Consider the following 27,378-nt stretch of genomic DNA (forward strand, 5'->3'; position numbering starts at 1 on the left):
TAAAGTAATTAAATTCAGTAAATTTTTGAAATATGAAGGAAGATGTGATTATTTACAGCTGACATTTCATCACTATCTTCACTTGACTGACACCGCAACATCGCAAAAGCACAGTCTTCTTGTCATTCAAATTTCATTAAACTACTTCACTTGATAGAGGTTTTAGCTCGACTGACAGCGCAGGTGACCTCCTTGCTATGTGCTGTCGACATCGACCGCGACTTAACTAGTAGCATCCACCGCGACCTACACCTCTACCTCGACCCACTTGTTCTGTTCTTACCCTTAGAGTAATTAAAGATAGAGACCAATGAGAATCTTCAGTAATGGGGAAACGACAGGAGAAAGAGAGCAACTTCGAAATCAGCGTTATCATACGCGTAAAACAAAACATAATATCGTCGCCCCTCATAGTTTTATTTTTGTGTGCTCGTTTTCGTTCTCCAACTATTAGAAAAGTTTAAAGAAAACTCACGGATTGGTTTTTTTGAGTTACAGTACTCAATCCTCCCGAAATCTGATCCGGATTGAGATTATCTTTATAGGTACTTCCGCTGAAAACAAAAAATAATTTATTATGTTTATTCGATATTGATTTCTACACCAACCTTTGCTTGGAACTTTCATAAGTAACATTCCTAGATTGGGCAAACATATCAAATTCATCACTAGGTACTTTGTCGTCAATTTTATTAGCTGATGAATCTCCTGCGGCCTTGTTTGGGGTAAGAGCTGTAATAAAATAAAATTAAACTAAGTCTATTAATTTGTTTGCAACTGGCAACTCATTACAAAAAATGCAAATTTTCAAATAGAGGTAAAGGGTTACCGTTAGAGATTGCAATTGCTGGACCCAGCAATCCAGCGTTTTCTTTACATGCTGGATTCAGCAAACCGTGTTAAATTCGAAATAAGTTACTGGGAGTGGGCAACTTGCCATTCTATCGCGCTAGCAGGTAGCACGTGCCACAAGTGCGATTGAACTGCGTCGTCGCCCTCTCTCTCGACTGCATCGCGTACGCCTACCCTTTGACTCTTAGGCGGCGTTCATACTCGGACGATAGACGATAAGCGACTTTTTAGCGCCACGATATAGTGCTAGGAAGGTTCATAGAGAACGGACGATAAATCGCCGAGAGCATGCTATGATGATGGAAGCACAATTCACGCCAGTTAAAAGTATGAGCTCGCCCAGCACAAACTTGGAGAAGATCCATCATGGACGAGATAAGAAGTCAAGGAAAGTCTTGGAATGAGGTGAAGGCCCTAGCCCAAAATAGAACCCGATGGCGCGTTTTCACTGAAGCTCTATGCTCCACTTAGGAGTTTAAGAACATATATATATATATATATATATATATATATATATATATATATATATATATATATATATATATATATATATATATATATACAAGGTTGAATATTATATATAACTATATATATATATATATATATATATATAGTTAACAGGTATATAATCTTTGCTGAACAGTTAGGAAACAAGGTTGAAATATTGGGGTAGCATTATAATATAATTATATTTAAATAAAGATTATATTATTATCATTATAAATAAAGCTTGGAATTATTAAAAAGAGTTTTCTTTGAGATTGCTGCTACCCCAATATTTCAACCTTGTTTTATATATATATATATATATATATATATATATATATATATATATATATATATATATATATATATATATAAAAGTATGAGCTCAAGTGAGGAAGACATTGAAATGTACCCAGAAGAAAATAGTGGGTACATAATACTGGGTTGTCAAATTAACATGGTTTTCGATTTTCTGGCAGCAGTAAAATGTATTTTGAATTAAATAAATTACCTACAGTATTTCTCATGATCATCTTTCAGTGCGTCACAGTTTTTCGATTTCTTTCTAACGCATTAAATTGTATGTGACAGAAAAAAGGCACGTCGGTGATTACATTTCGTCGGTGACATTTTTATAACATTTATTCTAGTTATTCTAGTTGTCGATAGATGGCGCCATAGTAAAAAAATATTTTTTTTAATTAGATAATAATATTACAAATATAATCTGTATAATTTATAAGACTATACAAAACAAAGAAAATACCATTTTATAAATGCAAGAAACACTTCTGATTTGTTTTTATTCCAAATTGAAAATAAAATGTGACAACTGTCAGATTTAACTAAAATGTCATGTTAGAATAAATGTCATAAATGTGTATTATCACGGACTTACCCTTTTTCCTATCATTTGTTACGCACTGAAAAATGATCATGAGAAATACTGTACATTCTTCTTGTTTTGTTAATTAATTTATTTTAACAAAATTTTTTTGGTTACCGTGTACAAATAATTATGTTAATATTTATATTACTGAATACAGAATTGAATTCCCTTTCAAATGAGACATAACTCGAACTCTAGACTCATTAAAAAAAACATCTATTACGTCATCACGCCTATATGGATGACGTCACTCGTATGATAATATGCCAAAATATAATAATTTAAAAATAAAAATTGACCTGTTTTGGGATTTTTCCGTAAAGTCGCCGGTTTACGAAATAACTAATTTATTCCAAACATTTGCACCATACTGAATAAATATTTACACTAGGAGTTAACAATTTGATAACTGGCTTGTTTCACCTAATAAATAAATACAGCTTGAAATATCAATATCGTATGCAACAAATCGCAAGGGCGACCGACACGCAGCACTTCGAACGATATATCACTTGCGATATGTTGTGGAATCGCGCGGAAGTGAACCTTTTTTATCGTCTCTACTTAGATTTTAAGTATTTGTTTGTGCGTATCGCCTATCGCTTAGATATATCGCTCGAGTATGAACTCCGCCTTGGACCTCTTCTATTTGTCTATTTTTTTTTTTTTTTTAGTGGCATGGACTGTATGTCATTCAGCCAATCACAACATGAGGTATTTAGTGTCATGTGTAGTGTGTGTGTGTGTTAAGTAAGTGTCTTGTTACTTTGCAAAGAGACGCTAATTGTATCCGTAATTTTTAGTTGACTTTCTGCTTTCGCCAGTAAAAGTGTTTTCGCGCCTAATAATGGCTATTAAATTGATTCCCCGTTACAGTGATTTGCTCATGAAAATACGAAAAGTTGGTAAAACGTTAAAAAAATCACCTTCCAAAGACGATATGTTCTTGCAAAAATATGTCAAGTGTAGTATAATTAGGACACTCTGTGTAGAATATGTTTTAAGTTAATTTTAAATAAACTTATAAGATGTGTACTATTGAATTGACATTGACCGTAGGTGAACTCATAGACGTGTTGTTGTGAGTTAACAATAAAATATAAAATAGACGACAAAACACATGAGAATCAATTATATTAGTATCGTTCGCGGTAACGATTCTGTACTAGTCCAGGATTACTTCGCATGCGCACTTTAAGAAAGAGCGTTCGCGGTAATCGAGTTCTGAACTGATAGTCCGGGATTTTGTCAGAATTGTCGTTCGCGGTAACAGAACTGCGAGTTCGGAACCAGTCCAACCGATCCTTGGGATCTGAAACGAACTCGGAGTCCGAATATGCGCAGTAGGAATTTCAAAATACTTACAAACATTTCTATATTGTTTTGTGCTTTAAACATCTGATTTGTAGCGGTGTTTGCTTTTCATTCTGTGTTTATTTCATTTGTTTTTAATACTGTGGTTAGAAATTTATTGATTGTGATTGTCAATAAAATCTTTTTTACATACTTTGATGTATAATTTTTACAGTTTAATATGATCATAAACAAATAAAACATTTTTGAATATGAAGGAATATGTACTAAATACTGTGTGTCTCTTTAAAGTTAAATATTTATTTTATTTGTGATACAAAAATAACCAATGTAATGTAAAATTTACTACTTGAAAAAATGAATAAAATAACATAGGTATATCTATGAAATCTTTATTAGACGAGGATACCCTAATATAATATTGATAAACAATACATAATATGGACATCATCATTCTCTTTGCCTTATCCCTATGCGGGCTCGGCTTCCCTAATTGCATTTCTCCACACAATTCTATCTTGAGTCATATCAATGTTAATCCCCTTTACCAACATGTCTTGCCTTATCGTCTCCCCCCAGGTCTTCTTTGGTCTTCCTCTCCTACTCCTTCCAGGAATCTGCACTTCAGCTATTCTTCGTATTGGGTGACTAACGTCTCGACGTTGAACATGACCAAACCATCTTAACCTATGCTCTCTAATTTTGGCATCAATTGGTGCCACACCTAGACTTCCCCTAATATACTCATTTCTAATTTTATCATTTGTCACTCCACTCATCCATCTAAGCATTCTCATTTCCGCCACATGCATTCGTTGTTCCTCTTTCTTTTTCACTACCCAACATTCAGTTCCGTGCATCATAGCCGGTCTTATGGCTGTTTTATAGAATTTTCCCTTCAGCGTCATTTAAATTTTTCTGTCACACAACACACCACTCGCTTCTTTCCATTTCATCCATCCAGCCCTAATTCTACTGCATGCATCTCCATCTATTTCTCCATTGCTCTGTAATACCGATCCTAGGTACTTAAAACTATTGCTTTTCACAATCATTTCACCATCCAAAGATACCATTTTATTTGTAGTAACTCCATCTTTAAAAGAACATTCCAAATACTCTGTTTTTGTCCTACTAAGTTTTAAACCTTTTTCCTCCAGAGCTTGTCTCCACTGTTCCAGTTTTTGTTCTAAGTCTCTTTCACTATTTCCTATTAACACTACATCATCAGCATACATTAGGCACCATGGAATACTACCCTGTAGTTTCGCTGTTATCTGGTCCAAAACTAATGAAAATAAATAAGGACTAAGCACCGAGCCTTGGTGCAATCCTACTTTCACCTGAAATTTATCAGTCTCTCCCACACCTGTTCTAACACTAGTCGTTACTCCCTCATACATATCTCTCACAATCTTTACATATTCGCCAGGGACTCCTTTCTTATTGAGTGCCCACCACAGAATCTCTCGAGGAACTCTATCATATGCTTTCTCAAGATCAATGAATACCATATGAGCGTTGGTCTCTTTATTCCTGTATTTTTCCATCAGTTGCCTTACAATGAAAATTGCATCTGTTGTTGATCTGCCCTGCATACAGCCAAATTGATTATCGGATATTTCGGTTTCTTCACGTATCCGTCTATCAATTACTCTCTCCCATATTTTCATGGTGTGGCTAAGTAGTTTTATAGCCCTGTAGTTTGTGCATTGTTGTATGGCTCCCTTGTTTTTGTAGACAGGTACTAATATACTGCTTCTCCATTCGTCTGTCATTTGTCCAACTTCCATAATTCTATTAAATAGACCTGCTAGCCAAGTTATTCCTGTCTCCCCCAATGCTCTCCATACTTCCCCAGGAATATCATCTGGTCCGACTACTTTTCCTTTCTTTATTTTTTGAAGCGCTTGAGCCACTTCCTCGTTTGTTATTCTGGTAACCATTGCTGTTACTGTTTCCGTTAACTCCACAGGCTGTCTGTCAAATTTTTTCATTTAATAAAGTGTCAAAATACTTTCTCCATCTCTTTTTGACATCCTTTTCGTGAATTAGTATTTTATTATTTTCATCTCGGATACATCTAATCTGATTAAAATCTCTTGCTTTCTTTGCTCTCTGTTTGGCTATTTTATATATATTTGCTTCGCCTTCCCTGGTATCAAGTTGATCGTATAGGTTTGAATACGCTTCTGCTTTAGCTTTTGCTACTGCTACTTTCGCTTCCTTTTTTGCGACCATATAGTTTTGAAGATCTAAGTCCGATCTGGTTTCTTGCCACTTTTTAATATAATTTTCCCTTCTCTTTTGTTTTTCCTTGTACTTCATTTGACCACCACCAAGTCTCTTTATCCTCAAACTTCTTTCCTGACGTTTTCCCAAGTATTTCAATAGCCGTATCTCTAATAATATTATCCATTTTTCTCCAAATTGTGTTAGGGCTTCCTTTCATGTTCCAACATATTTTTTCTACTATTCTTTCCCTGAATAGACCTTCCTTCTCATCTTTTAGCATCCACCACTTGATTTTTTGTGGTCCTCTCCGATATTACAATACATAATGTGGACGTTAGTGTTAAAATACTCCATGTAATTAATAACAATACAATAAGTAACAATAATAATAATAATTATAGACTATAGACAATACCAGTAACCAGTATAAAGAGAACAAATTTTTTTCTTAGAAAAAATATTTGGAGAATGTTTTAATATGGTCTCGTAGCTTATTAGAACCACTAAACTTATAACAATAAAATATTTCATTAAACCATGCCTATCCATACTATAAACATATATCTGGTTGATCTGCTCTAGTAAAAGTTCATGCAAATCTGAATTAAAATAACAAATTCATCAAAATAAGATGGATACATAAAAACTAGGTTATAATAGTGTTATGGACTAGTTCTAAATTCGTTCGCGGTGTAAATCAATCCTGAACTGATTCTGAACCGCGCTTGCGTACAACCCGGGTACTAAGAGAATTCGTAACTAGTCCTGGACTTGTACAGGATTGTTACCGCGAACGAAGCTATTATTGTACGTACAATTGTGACATGCCTTGGCTGATTTAATATTATTGTTTATAATAAAGTATGTTGTTAGCAGATGAAGTCGTAATTATTTAAATAAGGACAATAAGGGTTATTTAAGCACCAACCCTTCAGCTTTTCCTTACACAAGGAAGAAAAAGGCAAGGAATTAAGTTTGATTCTTGACTGCTGCACCAGGTGGAACAGTTTGCTCAGTAGGCTGGAACGTTTCTACAGCCTAAAAGTTTGCATCGATAAAGCGTTGATAGACATTGATTCTGTAATAAAATTCTCTGCTGGCGAGTGGTCAATAATCAATGACGCACGCACTTCACCTTTTGCTCTAGACCATAATCATTAACCCTTAAACGCCCAACCTTTTTTAGGTTCCATGTACGCCCAAGGGTGGGTAAAAAATGTCCACGTCGAAAATAGCTAATATATTTATTGAGAGTTTTTGGAAATGGATTAAACTTAAGAATCTTATGCTTATTAAACACAGCATCTTCTAAAATATTAATATAAACAATTTACAAACCTTACAACAAAATTACAATGAACATCAAAATTAACATACCAGTAAAAGCCAGTAATTCAGATTTGTCGATTTTCTCCACATTCTACCTTTCAGCCTCCTCATTCGCAGATAATTATGTCGATTATGTAATTATATGTTGATAATTATATGGATTATGTTCCTACCAACGAGCAATTATATAGAAACCTTTAGTAACAAGTTTTACCAAGGGTGTACTTTTTATGCCCACCCATATTTAACTCAAGATATTACTTTTATTTTCAAAAATATCGGTAGAACCAAATTAACATTCGATAAAGGGCTGTCTATTTAACAATAAATAATTTTTGAAAAAATTTTCAACACGTAATAAATATGTTACAAGGGAATACGCATTAGGTGGACATTTTTTACCCACCCTTGGGCGTTTAAGGGTTACTGACCAAGTTAAAAGTTTTCAAGTCTAATTTGAACTCATATCTCTGCTGAAGTTAATATTTGGCAACCATATGCGAAGCTGATAAAGAAATGTAGTGAAATTTACTTGAATAAATACTTTTTTAAAGCGTGATACTTACTTAACCCATTCAAATTCTTAGATATATCATCGTCAAAATCTATAAGGCTATCGCTGGCCTCTAATGGTGGTTTGGTAGTTGGAGGTATAGCTTTGGCTAGCACAGCAGAAGCAGACTGCTTCATACCGACATCTCTATTTTTCTCCCATCTACTATATCTTAAAAATAGATTGTTAAGTTCGTCGTTAATTCTGAGCAACTCTTCACACAGCCCATCGTTGGAAATTTTGCTTACCAATTCTACCAGTCTATGTTGCATGCTCTGACAAGTTGCATGTAATTCCTAAAAATATATATTTTTAATTATATTATGAGCATTAAAGATTTTACAGTAGGAAATAAAATATTGATGTCCATAAAATTTTATAAATCCATTGGTTGTAAACGAGCTTTCGTGTTGTAGAATACCACACGTGCAACCTCACGGTACTGCTAAATAAGCTAGAGTGTTGGAAAACCAGTCCAAAGATCTTTTTTCCTGGCTAATTTTTAGGAGAAATATAAAATGAGATCAAACACGACTAAGGCCGTCCGCACATGGGTCACCGCTCGAAGTAGTCGACTCGATTCCAATCGCGGAGATCTCTCCCCGCCACTCAAGTTCCTTCGTTGTGGCATTGAGCTCCGTAGACGTGACGTTTAGGATTACAAATCTCCTCGTCTTATACGACTCTTGTCCCTTGCGATCGGTAGCGCACGAGAAAGTTCGAGTGAGACTCACGTTTCCAGTCATGGAGACAGTTTATTTTATTTGTTTCCTTCGTTTTTGTTGTTTTTTGGGCCAAATTAAATTTTAGTTTTATTTAAAGATCGGTGCATGTTATGTTCCTTGATTGTAGTACTAGTAGCTTTGTGGGAATATATTGTTTGTAATATAAAATTCTGAAAACATTGAACTAAATTTACAATCAAGATGCAGTAGAAATAGACAAACCAAGACACGTTAAATGCTGCTAGGAGCACTCCCGAATCATAATTTACAATGTACAATGTACATACATTGTAAATCCGAAATAATGATTTCCAAAGTTTATACATTATAAATTATGATTCGGGAGTGCTCCTAGTAGCATTTAACCTGTCTTGGTTTGTTTATTTCTACAGTTCTTGATTTTAAATTTAGTATAGATGTTTAACTTAAAATTCGTTGGGGAAGTAAAAAAATGTCCTCAATTGTATAATGCTCATTGTATACAAATTATACTAAAATGTAACAAAACTGTACTTTTCACAGATCGAAATAGTCGTTTTGGCTGATACATAAAAAGTCCGTTCTTCCTGGTTGGAAGATGTGAGCAAACTGAATCAACTAGTGTGCGGAGAACAATCGCTTGTGCCGCAGGGTTCGTACAAGACGAGCGAGACGCGCGAACTTCGAGACGTGTCTTCGATCGATCCATGTGCGGACGGCCTAAGACATATCTGCCACGAAGGTTGATTTTAGCCAATCTATTGATATTTGCCCCGTGTTGTAAAGTTGTTAAAAAGTTGGCATAAGCGTTTGATATCAAATAGCTTCAGGATTTCCGCATTTATACCGTCTGGTCCAACCGCCTTATGATTTTTTAAACTAGAGATTGCATGTTCTACTTCTGAGGGTTTAAGACACATTGGTGAAATACAGCTTTTGGATGCAACTCAAGATTCATTCTACAAGCAAGCTTGGTTTTACAAGGCATTCTACATGGTATTACATTTTGATATTTTGATATGTTTCAAAGTTATGAATTCTCTCTTATGAAAGTCTCCCGGGGTTATAATCGGAATTGAGGTGTTCAGTGCATCTGCGAATGTATGGAAATATTTCTATTTCATCGTATTGATCACATTTGCAATTGAAAACAGGATATCAAGTACGCATTTCTGGAGAAATAATAGGAGGAATATGGAAATTCTGGGATCAAATGAAATTAAACAAGTAGAAATTAACCTATGATCATTTTTTTTGGTTAGAATTAATATGACAGATGCAATTTAATTTTCAAGAGCTACAAGGATATACAAGAAAGCTACGGCAAACAAGATGCCTACTATGAGTAAGATACAACAAAAGTTCTTGAAAATGACAACCACTATAAAGGAAGCAAACAACACTATAATCGAAGAACACACCAAGAACAAGAAGATTTAGACAAAACCACTGGTTCGATGACGAATGTAGAGCAGAATTAAAAAAATCAGATTGGAGATTAAAAAGTTTGCGATCGCAAAGACGCGAAGATTAGGAAGGTATGCCAAACAACGAAAAAAGTAAAGAAAATAAGGGCGAGAAAAGAAAGGTTATGGATGATAAAATAAAGAGTATTGAAGAAAATTACAAGAAAAACAAAATAAGAAATTTCTACGATGTAAAATACATTAAAACTGTACATTAAAAATACACTGAGTGTAAAAGATGAGCAAGAAAACCTGATAGTGGACGAAGACCAAATATGTGAAAGATGGAAAAAATATTTCGAAGAGTTCCATGTATTCTCCAAGTTTCTGCTCTGTAAAGTAAGCTGCTTTTAATTAGTGATTCATAGATATTGTATTTTCGCTGTATTCCTATTTTGGAGCTCCAAAGTACTCTATTTAGGCAGCCAATTGTTCGTCTAGCTTGTATTAATTACCCTTTTCTTTATTTCCTCATCGTATTTTCCCGTTCTATCGAAGATTACTCCCAGGTACGTGTATCCACTACAAGATGTGATTTCTTCATTATAGGTATTTAGTTTTAGTCATGTAGGTATTTAGTTTTTTCCACTTTAATTTTCAAGCCCCACTATTCATATTCCTCTAGGTTTCTTGCGATATACTCTAGATCGTCTTTATCATTAGCTATGATAACTTGGTCATCAGCAAATTGTAAGGTATATAAACAAACCTCTCCGAGGTCTATACCCATACCGTGACATTTACGTTCCCACTGATTTAGTGCTTTTGCAACATTTATCTTGAACAATGTTGGTGAAATACAGCAGCCCTGGCGCAGACCCTTGTTGACGATGAACTTTTTAGATAGTGTGTTGCCAATTTTTACTGGTGCTGTCGAATTTTCATATAGATTTTTTAATGCTTTGATTAGAGTGTAGCTAATGTTAGGTTCTTGTAGTGATTTCCACAATTTAGTCACAGGAGCGCTGTCGTATGCTTTACGGATGTCCACAAACATGAGATGGGTCTCTTGATTGGTTGCTATTTTTTTCTTAATTAGTTGTTTTAGGCAGAAGACATTATCTGTGCAAGTCCTTCCAGAGCGGAAACCTTCTTCTTTTTCTCTATACTCCATCTCAATGAGATTTCTAAGAATTCGTCCGTGCGCCCGGCTTAGTGTACTAGTTACCGATATTCCTCTGTAATTTGAGCAATCCAACTTTCTTCCTTTTTTATGGATGGAAGAAATATAAGCTACTTTCCATAAACTGTGTGGTGTGACACCGTTTATATATTTGTTCATACACCAAATAAGTTCTAGAAAGCGTTTATCTGTGCCACTTTTTATTAATTCGGCTGGAATATTTTCTGGGTCTGGAGCTCTACCATTTTTTAGTTAAGTTACAGCTTTCTTCGCCATGTCAACCCTCAATGTTATCTCTTCGCCTTCAACGAATACTTCCGGTGGTGATTGTGTGGTATATTCTGCTCTAATTTCTGTTAGCAAACTCTCATACTGTTCTTCCCATTTTTCTGTTGGTATTAACTGAATAGAAGTAGTATTTCTTTCTGTGTTCTTTATTTTGTTTAAAAGTTTAGACGTCTCTGAATACTTTCTTCCGCCTATGTAAGTGTTGATTTCTTGGCATTTCCTCTCCCATATTTCTTTTTTTTTTGCTGCTATTACTGCTCTTCTTGTTGTTCCTCGTAAGTCCAAATATTTGTCTTTGTCTACTTGACGTTTATTACTTAGCCACCGTACGTAAGTTTTCTTTTTCTCCATTATTAGGTTTTGTATGTCTTCGGTCCACCATAGCATTTTACTGTCATTCGGATTTTAAACCAAGCGCTTCTTTTGCGGCTGTTTGCACACTGTCTATTATATTTTTATACACTTCTTCCACGGATACAGTTTGGATTATATCTTCTAATTTTTCATTTAGTCTTCGTTGATATTGGGACCGTGCAAGTTCGGCAAAGCGACCTCTATTTCTACGCTCTGTACTTTTATTCGCACTTTTAATTGTATTGGCCAATTATATTAGTCCTGGTTGCTGGATAATTGTCAAGACCATAGTCCAAAAAAATAATAAGAAGAAAAAATAAGATGCAGGTTATGTTTAGCAAACGTAAACAATTGTATGTAAGTAAATAAAATCAGTTATTAAAATGCAGTACTGCAAGCAAAATACAATTAATTAAATTTACCTTTATATAATAATTGCATATCATATCAATATTGTGGAGCAGTATATAATTTTTCTGCGTCAATGACAGAAGGTATGAAATATACGTCAATTTGACAATATGAATTATTTAAGACAGTTGCAATATTTCTCCGCGACTCGCGCACGGTCGTTTCTCGTTTCCCTTTCCAAGTACTTGCACACCGCGAATAGTGTTCTCGTACTTTCATGTTGTAAGCTGTCCAGGTTATAATTTGTTGTTATGTCTGTGTCTTCAGGCAGTTCTTTTGTTTTCTTGGATCTAAACGGAAAAACTATTTTGGACTTTACCATAAAGTGATCCGAATCACATGATGCTCCTCTATATACTCTTGTGTCCATTACGTGTTATTTGGCTCCGAATTCCATCCTACTACATCGATTTACTTGATATTTTCACAGTAAGTAGGGAATAGCTCAAGAAACAAAGTCTCTATGCTGATGTGCGCTTTTATCTTGGGGGTGGTTCCCACCCCTTCTCGGGGGTGAAAAATGTTTTGGTTAAAACAGCCACGGAAGAGGCTAGAGAACCTAATTTTAAGCAAAAACTGTTCTATAATTATTTTTTGAAAACTCAATACTTTTTGAGTTATTCGTGGCTGAAAATTGGCCAGTTTCATTGAAAAATGACACCTTTTCATACGGATTTTTGCGAATACCTTAAAAACTATGCATCTAACAAAAAAAACTAGATCAAATATTTCTGTAGGTTATAAAAAAACAAAGAGATTCGTTTCTTCATAAATCTTCTAGTTAAAATACAAAGAGGGATATGGTAGGTAAGAAGAGTTTATTTTTTGCTGCATGCTCAAATCGGCGTATTCAACAGGAAATAACAGAGAAATGATCGATTTTAGGTGTATAATGCTATAAATACCTTTTGTAGTGGTTGAAAAGACCTTTAAAATGAGCAATATAAAATGTCGATTGCATTCAAACTAAGCGAAATATTCTGCAAAAAAGTTTAAGACTAATGTATTTTAAGAAGAAATTTAGAAGTATATTTAACCCCTCATCCATCAGAATTTAAATACATCGTTTTCCTTCTACAATACTTTTTATTATAGTATTATTTCTATGTTCAAAAAGTTGGACTGGTATGAAATGAATGGTTTTTGAAAAAAATAAGATCAAATTATAGAGCGCATTTTTAAATTTTCTTAAAAATCTTCCTTTCTCTGCATGTAACTCGAAAATGATAAGAGATACGAAAAAAAGATACCACACAAAAATGTAGGGTTTTTTCAGATAAAAATTTCCTTTTTTATTTTTCATTACTGTATCTCTTATCATTTTCAAGTTACATGGAGAAAAAGGAAGATTTTTAAGAAAATTTAAAAATGCGCTCTATAAATTGATCTTTTTTTTTCAATAAACCATTCACTTTAAACACGTCCAACTTTTTGAACATAGAAATAACACTATAATAAAAGGTATTGTAGAAGGAAAATGATGCATTTACATTTTGGTGGATGGGGGTTAAAATTACTTCTCATTTTTTCTTAAAACACATTAGTTATCAATTTTGTTTGCAGCATATCTCGCTTAGTTTTAATGTAATGGACCTTTAATATAGCACATTTTAAAGGTCTTTTCAAGCACTACAAAAGGTATTGGTAGACTTAAAATCGACCGTTTCTCTGTTATTTCTAGTTGAATACACCAATTTGGGAATGTACCAAAAAACAAACTATTTTCACCTACCATATCTCTTTTTGTATTATAACTAGAAGATTTATGAAGGCAAGTGTCTCTTTGTTTTTTTATAATCTACAAAAATGTTTAATACATATAGTTTTTTTAGTTAGATGCATAGTTTTTAAGGTATTCGCAAAAAACCGTTCGAAAAGGTATTATGTTTCAATGAATGGTTGGAATGGAACAAATGGTCAATTTTCAACCACGAATAATTAAAAAAGTATTGAGTTTAAAAAAAAATTATAGAACAGTTTTTGCTTAGAATTTAGTTCTCTAGCGAATCCCGTGGTAATTTTAACCAGAAAAGTTTCCACCCCTCAGAAGGGGTTGGAACCACCCCAAGATAAAAGCACACATCGGCATAGGGTGGACTTTGAATTAGGAGATAAGTAGAGGCTAGGCCCAAAATTTCATTAAAATCCATCCAGTAGGATAGAATTCGGAGGTAATATCCTCTTCTTGCTCCCATTGACTGGCGTAAATGTTGTATTTTGTTTTGTAATCACGTAATCTATGATCGATGCTCTCCATACTAATCAAAAAACGACTAGGAATATATGTGGAGAATAATCTAAGATAATTCTCATTACAAGAAATGGAAAAGGACTGGCAAGTATAGCAAAAAGACTGGTTCGGGAAAGTTCCAAAATGGGACTGAAAGTTAGTATTAACATTGTTTATATAGGGAGATAGTTGGTCAGCCCAATAGGTAAATATGTTTGATTCAAATGAGACAGTCACCAGATGTCCTCACAATTTCTGTCAGGGTCGCAACGTCAAAATGCGTAGACACCAAGTTGGATACGATCCTATTCATAACACCATGAGTCGCATACATATTAAGAAAAATAAATATATAGGAGAGTATTCATATATATTTATTTTTCTTAATATGTATGCGAGTTGGGGTGTTATGAATAGGATCGTATCTAACTTGGTGTCTATGCATTTTGACGTTGCGACACTGACAGAAATTGTGGGGACATCTGGTGACTGTCTCAATTTAAATCAAACAAATTTTCCTATTGGGCTGACCAACTATCCCTATATAAACAATGGTATTAATAAATCCGTACATAGAAATCTCTAGCAAAAAGGAATAAACAACAGGGGCTCCTTTAAATTCGAGATGGATCATTTGTAGAATTCGAGAAAGTAAACAAAAATATGTATGGTTTGTTCAACAGTAAATGGTTTGAGTTCAATTAGTGCGGTCGTAAATATTATTAAATTTATCTGACCTGGCCCATTGTTAAGACCCACCCGGAGCGATAAGCCACCGAGGTAGACAGAGTTGGTCTTTTGCAATTAACACTGACTAGACGGTACTCCCATAATAAAGCCTAAAATAAATTTTACCTGAAACCGGGCCTTTTATACTATTATCGGTTAATTCGGGCTGTTTATAGTGGTAACTAATTGAACTTAACCATTTACTGTTTAACATACCATACTTAGGTACTCTTATTAACCATACATGTAACGAAGAAACTAAAATCAACCTGAGACTGACCAAGAGCAACAGATGTACTGGGGCCATGAACAAAATAATTAAGGCCAAAGATATGTCTCCTAATACAAAAATAAGAAAATGCAAAACAATAATTAGACCCACAATGATATACGCTAACTTTTTCAAAACCAGAGGGCACAAGAAGTAGAGGACGGCCACGAAGAAGATGGATTGATGATGTGGAAGAAGACCTAATGATTCTAGGAGTCAGAAGATGGAGGGAAGTTGCCAGGATTCGACAGGAGTGGCGATTTCTTTACGAGCAGGCAAAGATCCACAACGGATTGTCGAGCCACTTATGATGATATACGCTGCCGAGACATGGACTATGAACAAAACCATACAGAACATATTGGAAGCATGGGAAAAAAGATACGCAGAATGTTTGGTGGAAAATTAGTAGAGGGAGAATGGAGAAGTAGTGAAAAAAAAACTAGAATGGCTCCGACATCCGGAAAAGATTCAAGAAAGAGAGATTGGAAGCTGACAGCTAAAAATAGAAAACGATGGAAATTATCCATCCAGTAATGGGCCTAAAAGGCCGGGTAACGCTATACATACATAATATACAGTACGGTGCAAATGAAAGGAATAAATTCATTATTTCGTAAACAAGCGACTTTAAGGAAAAATCCCGAAACACGTCGATTTTTGTTTTTTAATTATGATATTTTGGCATATATATCATACTAGTGACGTCATCCATCTGGGCGTGGTGACGTAATCGATGATTTTTTTAAATGGGAATAGGGGTCGTGTGTTAGCTCATCTGAAAAGCCATTCAATTCTCTATTCAGTAATATGAACATTTACATAATTATTTATACAGGGTGTCTAAAAAAATTTTTAAATTAAATTATTTGACAAAAAAAAAAGAAGAATGTATGTAATTTATTGAATTCAAAATACATTTGACTACTGTCAGAAATCATACAAAAATGTTTATATCACAAATTAATGCTTTTAGCTTAAAGGCACAAGGTCAAAGTCCAAACATTGAATTTTATAAGATTTTTTGGGTTATTATTGAAAATTATTCTCTGAAATCTTCTCTTTCCAACGATATATAAACACATTATAGTATGAAATATCCATGGTTACAGAATTATTTGTTTTTTGAACGGCTGCACTCAACTTACCGTGTACCGGTAGCTTTATAGCGTATTAGAGTGTTTTATGTTTTTGCGATTTCCCGAATACTAGTTTTTTAATTTTTGATGTCAAATATCTCTGGATCCTGAGAAGATAAAAAGTTCAAATTTTTACAGTAATTGTAGATAGACAATATCAAGTGTCGCGTATACCTATTTATTGAAAAATATACAAAAACAAGTAAAATAAAAATAAAATCTAAACTTTTTCGGGTTTTTTCGTAAGAGTATTTTAAAAAATTTTAAAATAAATTTTTCTTTCACTCTAACTTTACAAAAATCTACGCAGCACTAAAAAATACATCTAATTTCAAAATAACAAAAATTAGGTCTCTAAGTACTTTGGTTACAGAGCTATGTCACATAATGTTAACATTGCCGTTAAATGGGACTTCGGGTGCCCTTAAATTAAATGTTCAAACTTCCAAGAAGCAGGTGGCTGGCGAGAGCTGGCTTTAACATTGAATTTAATCGAAAAGCAATGTTTATTTCAAAAATAAACATTTTTTTTTCTGTTTTGGGCAACAGTAAAATGTATTTTGGGTTAAATAAATTACATACATTCTCCTTTTTTTTGCCAAATAATTTAATTTTCTTTGGACACCCTGTACAGTTAATTATGTAAATGTTCATATTTCTGAATAAATAATTGAATGACCTTTCAGATGAGCTAGCACACGACCCCTATTCCCATTTAAAAAAATTATCGATTACGTCATCACGCCCAGATGGATGACGTCACTAGTATGACATAATATATGCCAAAATATCATAATTAAAAAATAAACATCGATCTGTTTCGGGATTTTGCTTTAAAGTCGCCGGTTTACGAATTTATTCCTTTCATTTGCACCATACTGTATATTATGGAATTTATATTTGTCTAATATTTAGGTACTTCGCAAACTATTTATCAAACACAAAAAATCAATTATTGTAATTTTCATATAAAATACTGTTCATACAAACCTGTAATAATTCAAGCTCATCAGGTTGTTCTTCTCCTGGTTTAAGCTCGACCAACATTTCGCCCAATACAGCCATATTACTCTGTATAACGTCTAGTTCAGATTGCAATTTTGCTCTTTGTTCAGGTGTCAATACTCCCGGAGAAGTTTGAGCATGTCTAGGCGAAGCTTGAGCCGGCGGTACTGGTTCTGTGGGTAAGGGCATTTCTGTCCCGGAGACACTCTAAAATAAATTTAAATGATAAAATTACTTGTCTTCTACCAAAATGTATAACTATCAAGTTAAATAAAAATATAAGTGAAAGTTTTCAACCTAATAAAATATTTAAAATTATTTAAAATAATATCAAATTGAAATCTTATTGGACCATTTTCCTGGTAACACCTACACGGCTTCTAAAAATTGTAAGCCAGATGGATGCTGAAGCAAAGAAGATACGAGGGAATTCTAAAATTTGCAATTCACAACCCCGTCTGTTCAGCGTGGTAAATTACAACGGAAAATGGACCTATTTAACACAATAGAAGTAATACTAATAGAAAATAAAAATGTAAACATTTTAAATTAAGACAGTTTTGGCTTCGCTTTGCAACTGAATAAAAATGGTATACATTTTTAAATACAAATATATTTTTAGGGTAGCAACGCAGAATTAAATGTTTGTTTTCGGGTAGCTAATTGTCTTTTAAACACCTGGAAGTTATTAAAATTTATATTACAAATTAGAATTGAAAATAATTAAAATTGCGCTTGGTGATATAAAATTTAACCTATATTCTTTTGAGTCGTGATATATTCTAGTATTTTAAGCATATCGAGAGTTAGGCAGAAGAAGTACGACAACAAAGCTTAAAAGTAAGTAAAGTTGCGGGATCTCTTAATGAAAGAACAAACACCTAAGACAAGACACAAAAGCAAGAATCTATAAAGCAGGAATTAAACCTATATTGACATACACGGCGGAAACAAGACCTGCCACATGTAAAACGAGACGACTACTAGAAACAACAGAGATGAAAATACTTCGACGAATATCACAGAAAAGTCTGTTGGATAGGGAGAGAAGCGAAAACATAAGAAGAGCATGCAATGTAGAAGACATAAATGGATGGGTGACAAAACGAAAACAGGAGTGGAACGAACACATTAGGAATCAACTATTCTAAACGGCAAATAAGCCACAATTTAACTAAAAAAAAATGATTTTATTAATGTTTCGACGTCCACATCGGATGTCGTTGTCAAAATACAAAATATTAATAAATTAAACAAAAACGTTGTTGCTTAGTAAAAAATTCTTCTAACAATTTAATTTAATCTGACTCATTTATATCGGCAATTCGGACATATATTTTACCTTTTAAAGTAGAAGACTTTAAAATAATATTGCTAATATTTATGAGTTGTGTTCCTGGGACGACTTTACTGAAAGATGGTTCATTCGATTACATGAAATCAACCCCAACCCAAGAATATCCGTCACAAAAAAATCATAGCATGTGATCTGTCTTTGAAAAGACAACCACATGCAACGGTGACAGTAAAATTCTCGTGTTAGAGATTCCATAGTAAATCACGAGGAAAAAACGGGAAAAACCTCGTGATACTATCCCGACATCGTAAGTATTTGGTCTTACATTTAGTTTACTCTCAAAACTAATACCAAATTCTGACTTTATGTAAGACCAAATACTTACGATGTCGGAATAGTATCACGAGGTTTTTTCCTCGTGATTTACTATGGAATTTCTAACACGAGAATTTTACTGTCACCGTTGCCTGTGGTTGTCTTTTTAAAGACAGATTACATGATTTTTTTTGTGACGGATATTCTTGGGTTAGGGTTGATTTCATGTCATCGAATGAACTATCTGTCAGTAAAGTCGTCCCAGGAACGCAACTTATAAATATTAGCAATATCATTTTAAAGTCTTCTACTTTAAAATGTAAAATATATGTCTGGATTGCCGATATAAATGAGTCAGATTAAATTAAATTAATAGAAGAATTTTTTACTAAGCAACAACATTTTTGTTTAATTTATTAGTATTTTGTATTTTGACAACGACATCTGATGTGGACGTCGAAACATTAATAAAATCATCTTTTAGTTAAATTGTGGCTTATTTCCCAATTTAGAATAGTTGATTACAAAAATGCCACAAGGAAATAGCTTCAGAACATCATGAACACATTAATAGAAAGGCAGAGGATAGGATAGTACGAATAGCACCAAATGGACAAGGAAGTATTGGCAGACCAAGAAAAAGATGGTGCGATAATTTAAACAATTTAGGAGGCTAATATTGAAGAAGAAACAGTCTTCAAAGCCTACATATAATAAGGAAGAAGGAAGAAGAGAATTAGGCAACCAAGTAAACAAATGAAGTAAATATCTCTGAACCACAATGCTCTCCAGGCTATCTGCCACCTCTCATAGCACGCTAATGTTATGCTTGCTATATGAGAGTCCTGGCTATAAAGATCCCTATAAGAAATATTTACCTAATAATGCAGTTCAGCGTAGGGTGCTATTGTCCCGATATTGTCTCACCTGCCTTATAGTCTATTTGCTATTGCTTACCCGGGCGCTGAGTCTCCGCTTATCGTATTTTTATGATCTCTTTGGTGGCCAACACTATTTCACAATTTCTGGATCTGTGTCTCTCTCTTCAATCCTGACCCCCCGGAGGGAGTGTAGTGGTCGACGTGATCTCGTGTATTGTCCGTCTCCAAAGATCTCTGTCTCTGGTCATTTCTTTTAATTCATGCACAGGTCTTTTGCATATTCCTGTAATTTGATCGATCCATCTTGTTTGGGATCTTCCTCGTGATCTTCGGCCTTCCACCTTTCCTTGTATAATGAGTCTTTCCATGTTTTCTGTGTTGGCTCTCATAACATGTCCAAAGTATTTTAATTGTTGGAGATGGACTTTACTGGAGAGCCGTTGGCTAACTTTTAGCTCTCTTAAAATCGAATTATTTGTTCTATGGTTGGTCCAAGGAATTCGTAGCATTCGTCTCCAACAGAACATTTCAGTGGCGTCTATCTTTCTTCTTTCCGAATTTCTCAGGGTCCAAGATTCACATCCGTAAGTCAGTATTGGGAATATTAAGCAGTTGATCAACCTCATCTTTAACGCTCTTGAAATTTGACAGTCCTTCCATATTGTGGTCATTTCTGCTGTGGCGACTTTTGCTAGATCACATCTACGTTTTATTTCCTCCTGTAGTGACCCTGTGTTTGTGATTAATGATCCCAGATATAAGTATGAGTTCACAACCTCAAACCGATCAATTGTGGTTATATGTGGATGATTGTTATGTAGTCTATCCACTATCATGATCTTTGTCTTTGATATGTTTAATTGCAGACCAAATATTTGACTTTCGTTTTCAACCAGTCGTATAAGATCAGTCAGCTCTGCTTGACTATTTGCAAGAAGGGCTGTGTCATCTGCGAAACGTAGGTTGTTTATTTTATGACCATTTATTGAGATGCCTTTTTCCCATCCTTCAAGTGCTCTTCTCACAATATGCTCTCCATGGATCTGTGTATAGCTGGTATAAATCGATGTTACAGCTTCGACGCCATATACCTTTTTCATTTACGGCCCAAAAATCTTTCGAAGTAGTTTCTTCTCAAAGATACCAAGTAGTCTCTCGTCGTTTTGGAATAAAGTCCATGTTTCAGACCCATGTATAAAAACCCAAGATATGAAAATTCTTTGACTAGCTTAAAGGTTTTGACACCAATAAAAAAGCATGCTACGAACAGCCGAAATGAAGACACTAAGAGCAACAGCAGGGAAGACAAGAAGAGATAGAATACGAAACATCATCAGGGAGCAATGTGGCGTACAAGATGTAGTCAGATGGGGTAGGCAAAGACGAAGAGAATAGTTCAGTCATGTAAAAAGAATGGAGGAGCACATACTACCAAGAATTGCGCTAGAAGGAAACCAGCAGGCAAGCGTCAACTGAGGAGACCACCAAAAAGATGGAGAGATAGCTGGTAGTCTACCTCTCAAAGAAATACTTCAACGTCAGAATTAACAGATCGACAGATTTACAACAAGTATAAGAAGAATAAGAAGAAGAAGCTTAAAGTTATAGTTGTTAATTTCTAACTGCCTTTTCCAGTAAATATTTATGAGGAGGCACGTTAGCGCGTCTTCCTGTCTTGGGCCATTATTAATATTAAAGAACGTAGAGTTTCCTCCTTGAAATCTAAAGCACGAGCGTATGTTTTGCATTGTTATATCTGTCAATTTAACTAACAGGTGGAATCCCAAAGTCTACAATGGTATTATATGGTACAGTTCTTTTAACACTGTCGTAGGCTGCTTTGAAGTCGAAGAAGAGATAGTGTGTATCTACAGGGTGTCCCCGAAAATAGTGCGTTCCTTTAAGGTATGGATATAATACACAATGTAGAACAAAAAAGTCCTATAACATTTTTTTCTAAAAAGTTAACCGTTTCCAAAAAAAATTACATTGTTCTTCATATAAGCGAACTTTTATTTTCATAAAATTAAATAATCTGGCATCACTGTACAAGAACTCTTTGTGAGTTAGGTTATTGACACTAAAAATGTATGTCAGACAGGTAGACAGCTGCAAACTAATTATACCACCCCATGTTTGAAAATCAAACAAAACAAGAATTTGTTTGTTTGTTGTGGGGGAAGACAGGGTTTAATGTAAATACTAAAGGCCCATGCTGCAACTATTTTTGAATTATGATTGTATATCTTGCATATGCATACCACAATGTATTTTGGCTTTTTGGCCAAAAGGTTGAATTTAGAAAAAAATGTTACTTTTTGCTCTACATGGTGCCTTCTACCTATACCTTCAAGGAACGCACTATTTTCGGGGACACCCTGTTTATGATATTCTAGTGACTATTCAAAAAAATTGTCTATAAGCGTATATTTAGTGTATATTTGATTTCATGTAATGACTAACATAGTAATGTCTAATAATATCCTTTGTAAAGAGTTTAAGTCTCTCCAAAAGTACGTTATCCAAAATTTTATATGCAGATACTAACAGGGTAATGGCTCAATAGTTAATGCAATCAATTTCATTACCATTTTTATGCAGCGGGCATATTGCTCCCTTTAGCCACTCCGCTGGTATCAATTCTTATTCAAAATTATTTAAAAAATATGTCAATATGACTGTTCGAGTCAATCGAGTGATAAATGCGATGTTTATCTACTGTTCACTGATCATACGGCATACGGGCAAAACGAAAGAAATATAACCACATGAGAAACATCCAGAAGCCAACAGATCAATTTATCAGATCAGATGCCCACAGATCTAGTTACAATACAACTTATACTAAAGGGAAAGAAAAAAAACACTGTATTTTATGTAAATCCCAAGAACTTAAGGAGAAAACTAGAAAATATGATCATGAATGTTACGTAAAAAAGCGAGAGGAACATTCAAACAAAAATTAGTTTAAAGAATTATAAACTAAAGATAAAAAACTATTTTCTGGTTGTGTTAATAAAAACTTACGAATACTTACTACATATAATAAATTTTTAAAATGCGCGAACCAGTCAGAAATTTTCACATACAAATCAAATAAACGAAATATTAATCCTTTGAATTAAACTTCTTTAACTAAATCATTAACGTCATTAAACTTTCGCTTTATAACGTAAATAACAAACACTTCACTGTTCAAAATCACAAGAACCGACAAAAGTAAAATAGACTGAATCTAGATCATACAATAAATTATAAATATAATGTAATTGTTTTGGGAGAACAAGTAAATCGATCCATTAGAAACTTTTAAATTATTAATCGAAATGGTAAAATTACTTTCAAGTAGCAAGCATGCATGACGGAAGAAAATTCGGTTGAAAACATTATAATGCGACACAAGGATATCTAACAGTAATTTATATAGTTGTTGGGTATGCGTAAAACACTACACAAAATTTCATTACAATCAATTAAGTAGTTTTTGCAAAACAATTTTGCAATCTAAGTTTTTGAAAAAAAGTTAATTTTCAAAATAATACATAGTCAATAAAATAATTTAAATACTTTTATATTTATTACATATTTAAGATTTCAAATAAAATTCCACAATTGTCAAATAAACGTCAAACTGAAAGTACCGATTAAAATCTGCTCCCAGTAAAATTAATTTTTCTGTGGATATTTACCGGCTCTTTCGTTCAGTACGCGTCAATTTCGATTAATCTAAAACCAATTTATCTATACACAAAAGGTTTGGAAAGTTTTTTAAAGTGAATTGTTCAGTTCACTATAATGGGGGAAGAAGATCCCCCTGATGAAGGGGGAACACAAAATATGGACTTGGAAGATAGTTTGGAGATCCAAAATATACCAAATAATGCTCAAGTTGAAAATAATGCTGTCGTTAATAAGGAGTCATCCAAAAAAATGTTTAATTTGCAGAAAGCTCATCTTTATTCTAATAAAGTGTATATTTTCATTGAAAAATCAAATAAGGAAGAGAATATGGGTAAAATTCACGCAATGAAGATAGGTCACACTCTCCATAAGGTTCTTGTTGTCCAAAACATAACAAGCATCGCTAGTGTAGGTAAGAATAGAGTAAGAGTTGAGTTAAAGTCAATAAAAGATGCTAATAAGTTAAATAATGACAAACGTTTACAAGCCCATAATCTAAATGATTTTATTCCTAATAATTTGTTCAACGAAAAGCCATTATCAGAAATGTTGATACAAGTTTTAATGATAAATATCTTTTTGAAAATTATATCTCTCCTATAACTATAACAGAGGTTAGTAGATTTAAAAGAAAAATAATCGTAGACGGAGAAAATACTTACATACCCAGACAAATAATTTTATTGACTTTTGAAGGCATTACTCATGTTTTTCTTAACAGTGTATCATGCGCAGTCGAGTCATATATACATAGAGTTGTCCAGTGCTATAAGTGTCTTGAACATGGACATGTAGCAAAACATTGTCGCAGCGCTAAAACTCTCTGCCTTAATTGTACAAAAGAAAAAGACGACAAACATGAATGTAGAGATCCGCAAAATAGTTCTGCAAACACTGTAGGACTGACCAGCATAAAGCTATTTCCAAAAGTTGTCCTATATTCATTGAGCAAAACAAAATTTAAAAAATTATGGCGGAGCTAAATTTAACCTTTTTGGAAGCAAAAACTAATCTTCGGAATAACTACTCTTCGACTTTGAATACAAATAATAGATTTGCAGTTTTGGATACACAAAGCATGGATAGTTTTCCTCCTCTTCCGCAAGTATGTAAAAACAAATGCCTACAACTTCATTAATAAACGAGTTTCCTCCACAAACCCAACTACTTCACAGCAGAACAAAACCACCACAGTTCCTGTGTATCCTTATTCACAAACTATGGAACCAAGAATCCCAGCTAAAAGAAAGAAATCGTCTGATCCTGTAGAAACTCCAATGTTTCCTTTCACGTTTGGGCCCAGTAAACCTTTACCTTCAATTGATAAATCTCACCTTGAAATTAATTTTAATGATTTTGTGTCCATGTTTCTTAACATTTTCAAAGTGTTTTAGATGATACTAATTCTTTTGATGATCTTAAAAATATTGAACCTGATCTTATTCGCAATTAATATAATTGCTTGATTAACACAATATTATTCACATAGTTAAATTATCAGTTCTAATAAATTTCGAAGTTGTACATACTTAAAGCAAAAATAATAGGATAATATACGATTTACCCAAGTTATGGTTTAGAACAGATGCTGCCTGGTTTATAAGGATTTTTTTAAGATGCCACTTACCTTTTTCGGTGTATGGATTGGAGCTAGCGAATCGAGATCTGTAGGAGGAAATTCTATTCCCTTGGCAAGGAGATCTTGATAAACCGCTGTTACGCCAGACATATCAGGTTGATTTTGGAAAGCACTAGCCCACGACTGGATCAGACTTAACACTTTTTCTTGGACTGCGGTGGGTGGATCATTTTTTGGTCCAATCAGTTTTACCTAGAATGTTTATTTTTTAAGAAAATATGGTATGCGGCAATATAAACAGTACTGAAATGCGTATGCATCAAATTTGTAGGTGGCATGCACCGAAACGTACTGAGGGAAATAAGTTGGGTTGTAAGTCTAGAAGACTTACAACGTCTTATTTCGTTCGGGAGCTACTCAGTTCACCCCCGGCCTATTGGGTCCTTGTCCATTTTCCAGGGTATGGACAGAAGTTGCTGTCTTCAGCGGTGCACCAGTCTTGAAAAAGACCGGTGCTACTAGCTTTGCGAAAGGCTAGTGCATTTCTTACATTGCTAAGTACCTAAAAATATTACTGGTTCTGAAAAGGACCAGCCATTTCCTAACATTCTTTTTCTTCTTATATTAACCGAGTTTGAGCTTGTATTCGTAGCTGTAATGTTGATTGCCAGCTATCCCGCCACCTTTTAAAGGGCCTTCCTATTAGTCTCTTGCCTGTTGGCTTCGAATCCCTGGCTATACGGGCTATTCTCTCGCTGTCCATTATCGTTACATGCTGATTCCACTTCGTCGTCTCTGTCTTCCCCACCGTACTATATCTTGTATGTTACAGAGATCTCTTATTCTGTCGTTCGGTATTCTGTCTCTCAGTGTTTTCCCAGTTATTGACCTCAACGTTCTCATTTCTGATGTTTCTTAACATTACTTTAGAAAAAGATAATAACTAAAAATAAAACTCAACACTTTGGTTGTAAAACTACTAATCACAGATTCTAGGGTAGGATGTGAGGAAGAGCCCTACCTAGCGGGACTCCAAGAGTGCAGGTGACTCTCGGACGAGTCTGTGCCGACTGAGATACCGAAACTTGGAACCGCCGGTTTTTATAGAAGCGCCTCAGCGCGCTGTAACCGGGAATTCCAAGATTTCGTCCAATGGAAGAAGCGGACGGCCGGCAATCCCACGATTCCGACCAATCCAATCGAAAAAGGGCGGGGCGATGCGCATCGCGAGCATCGCGGTTCGCTGACCAAAGACCCGCGATGACGCAGGATGGTTCTCAGTGTTGCAGAAAAAAATTTTTATCATGGAGTACTATTTTCGGTCATAAGGAAAACAGTCCAAGCTAAAAATCAGTTGCCGACGCATTTAGTGTGCTTTGCCATTATAAAGGTCACGTGGGTCGCCCAGTGACAGTCACAACCAATACGAGTCACGGGCGTATTCTTAATCAAGTACAGCAATCGCCGAAACGAAGCCTCAGAAGAACATCATTAAAACTGAATATCAGTGATCGATCGCTGCGTCGAAGGTTCAAGAATATCGTTGGGTTTTCTTTCAAAATACAGACCGGGCACTGGGCAGCGTCCGAGTGCAACTGATAAGCGTACAGCGTCTGAGTGACACTGATAAGCGTACAGCGTCTGAGTGCAGCTGACATGCGTGTAAGAATTGAATACTACGCACGTGTGTTGGTTATGGATTATGAGAACGCGTCGTTCTTATCGAATATGTGGTTTTCGGATGAAGGCCATATTAATTTAAACGGATCCATTAACAAGCAGTCAACACGGTTTCTTGGATTCCAAAGCCCCGACATAATGATCGAGCACCCCCTTCACAGTGAGCATGTTACCATTTAGTATGCTGTATACGCACATGACATATTGGGCACGTATTTCATTGAAGGAAACGATGGAACGCCGTTAATTTCTTTTTAATGACTAATTATTCAATGCCGTCATAGTCAGCACCTCAAATTAACGTACTGTAAACATACCATAACAAAAAATTGTAAAATAAATTACTTTTCTTAGATATCATTACACCTTTGTAAACAGAAAAAATACAGCTGAAAGACTACTGGACAAACATTTGACGTAAATGAGTTATTACACACAATTGGAAATACACAAATTTTCAAAAAAATTGTCGTTAATCTCGTTAGTAGGAAAAACCGTAACGTAAAAAGTAGGTCGAACAATGCGATGGGTGGATAATTTGTCTACCATGAAAGTCATAAAAGTGAC

At 34.5% G+C, this 27,378-nt stretch overlaps 1 protein-coding gene across 2 annotated transcripts in view; it reads right to left on the bottom strand.

Annotated features, from left to right (window-relative positions):
* LOC126889376 (TOM1-like protein 2) overlaps positions 1 to 27,378 on the bottom strand; it is a 96,109-nt gene that overhangs the window by 37,625 nt on the left and 31,106 nt on the right. For both annotated transcript variants that reach the window (XM_050657630.1, XM_050657629.1), the window contains exons 3-7: positions 25,180 to 25,383; positions 17,364 to 17,585; positions 7,672 to 7,954; positions 609 to 732; positions 476 to 554 (exon numbers count right to left, since the gene is read on the bottom strand). In XM_050657630.1, the coding sequence (XP_050513587.1) occupies positions 476 to 554; positions 609 to 732; positions 7,672 to 7,954; positions 17,364 to 17,585; positions 25,180 to 25,383 (912 nt within the window). The remainder of the gene's footprint in view (positions 1 to 475; positions 555 to 608; positions 733 to 7,671; positions 7,955 to 17,363; positions 17,586 to 25,179; positions 25,384 to 27,378) is intronic.

Source organism: Diabrotica virgifera, chromosome 8 (genome assembly GCF_917563875.1).
Source record: "Diabrotica virgifera virgifera chromosome 8, PGI_DIABVI_V3a".
Classification (NCBI taxonomy): domain Eukaryota; kingdom Metazoa; phylum Arthropoda; class Insecta; order Coleoptera; family Chrysomelidae; genus Diabrotica; species Diabrotica virgifera.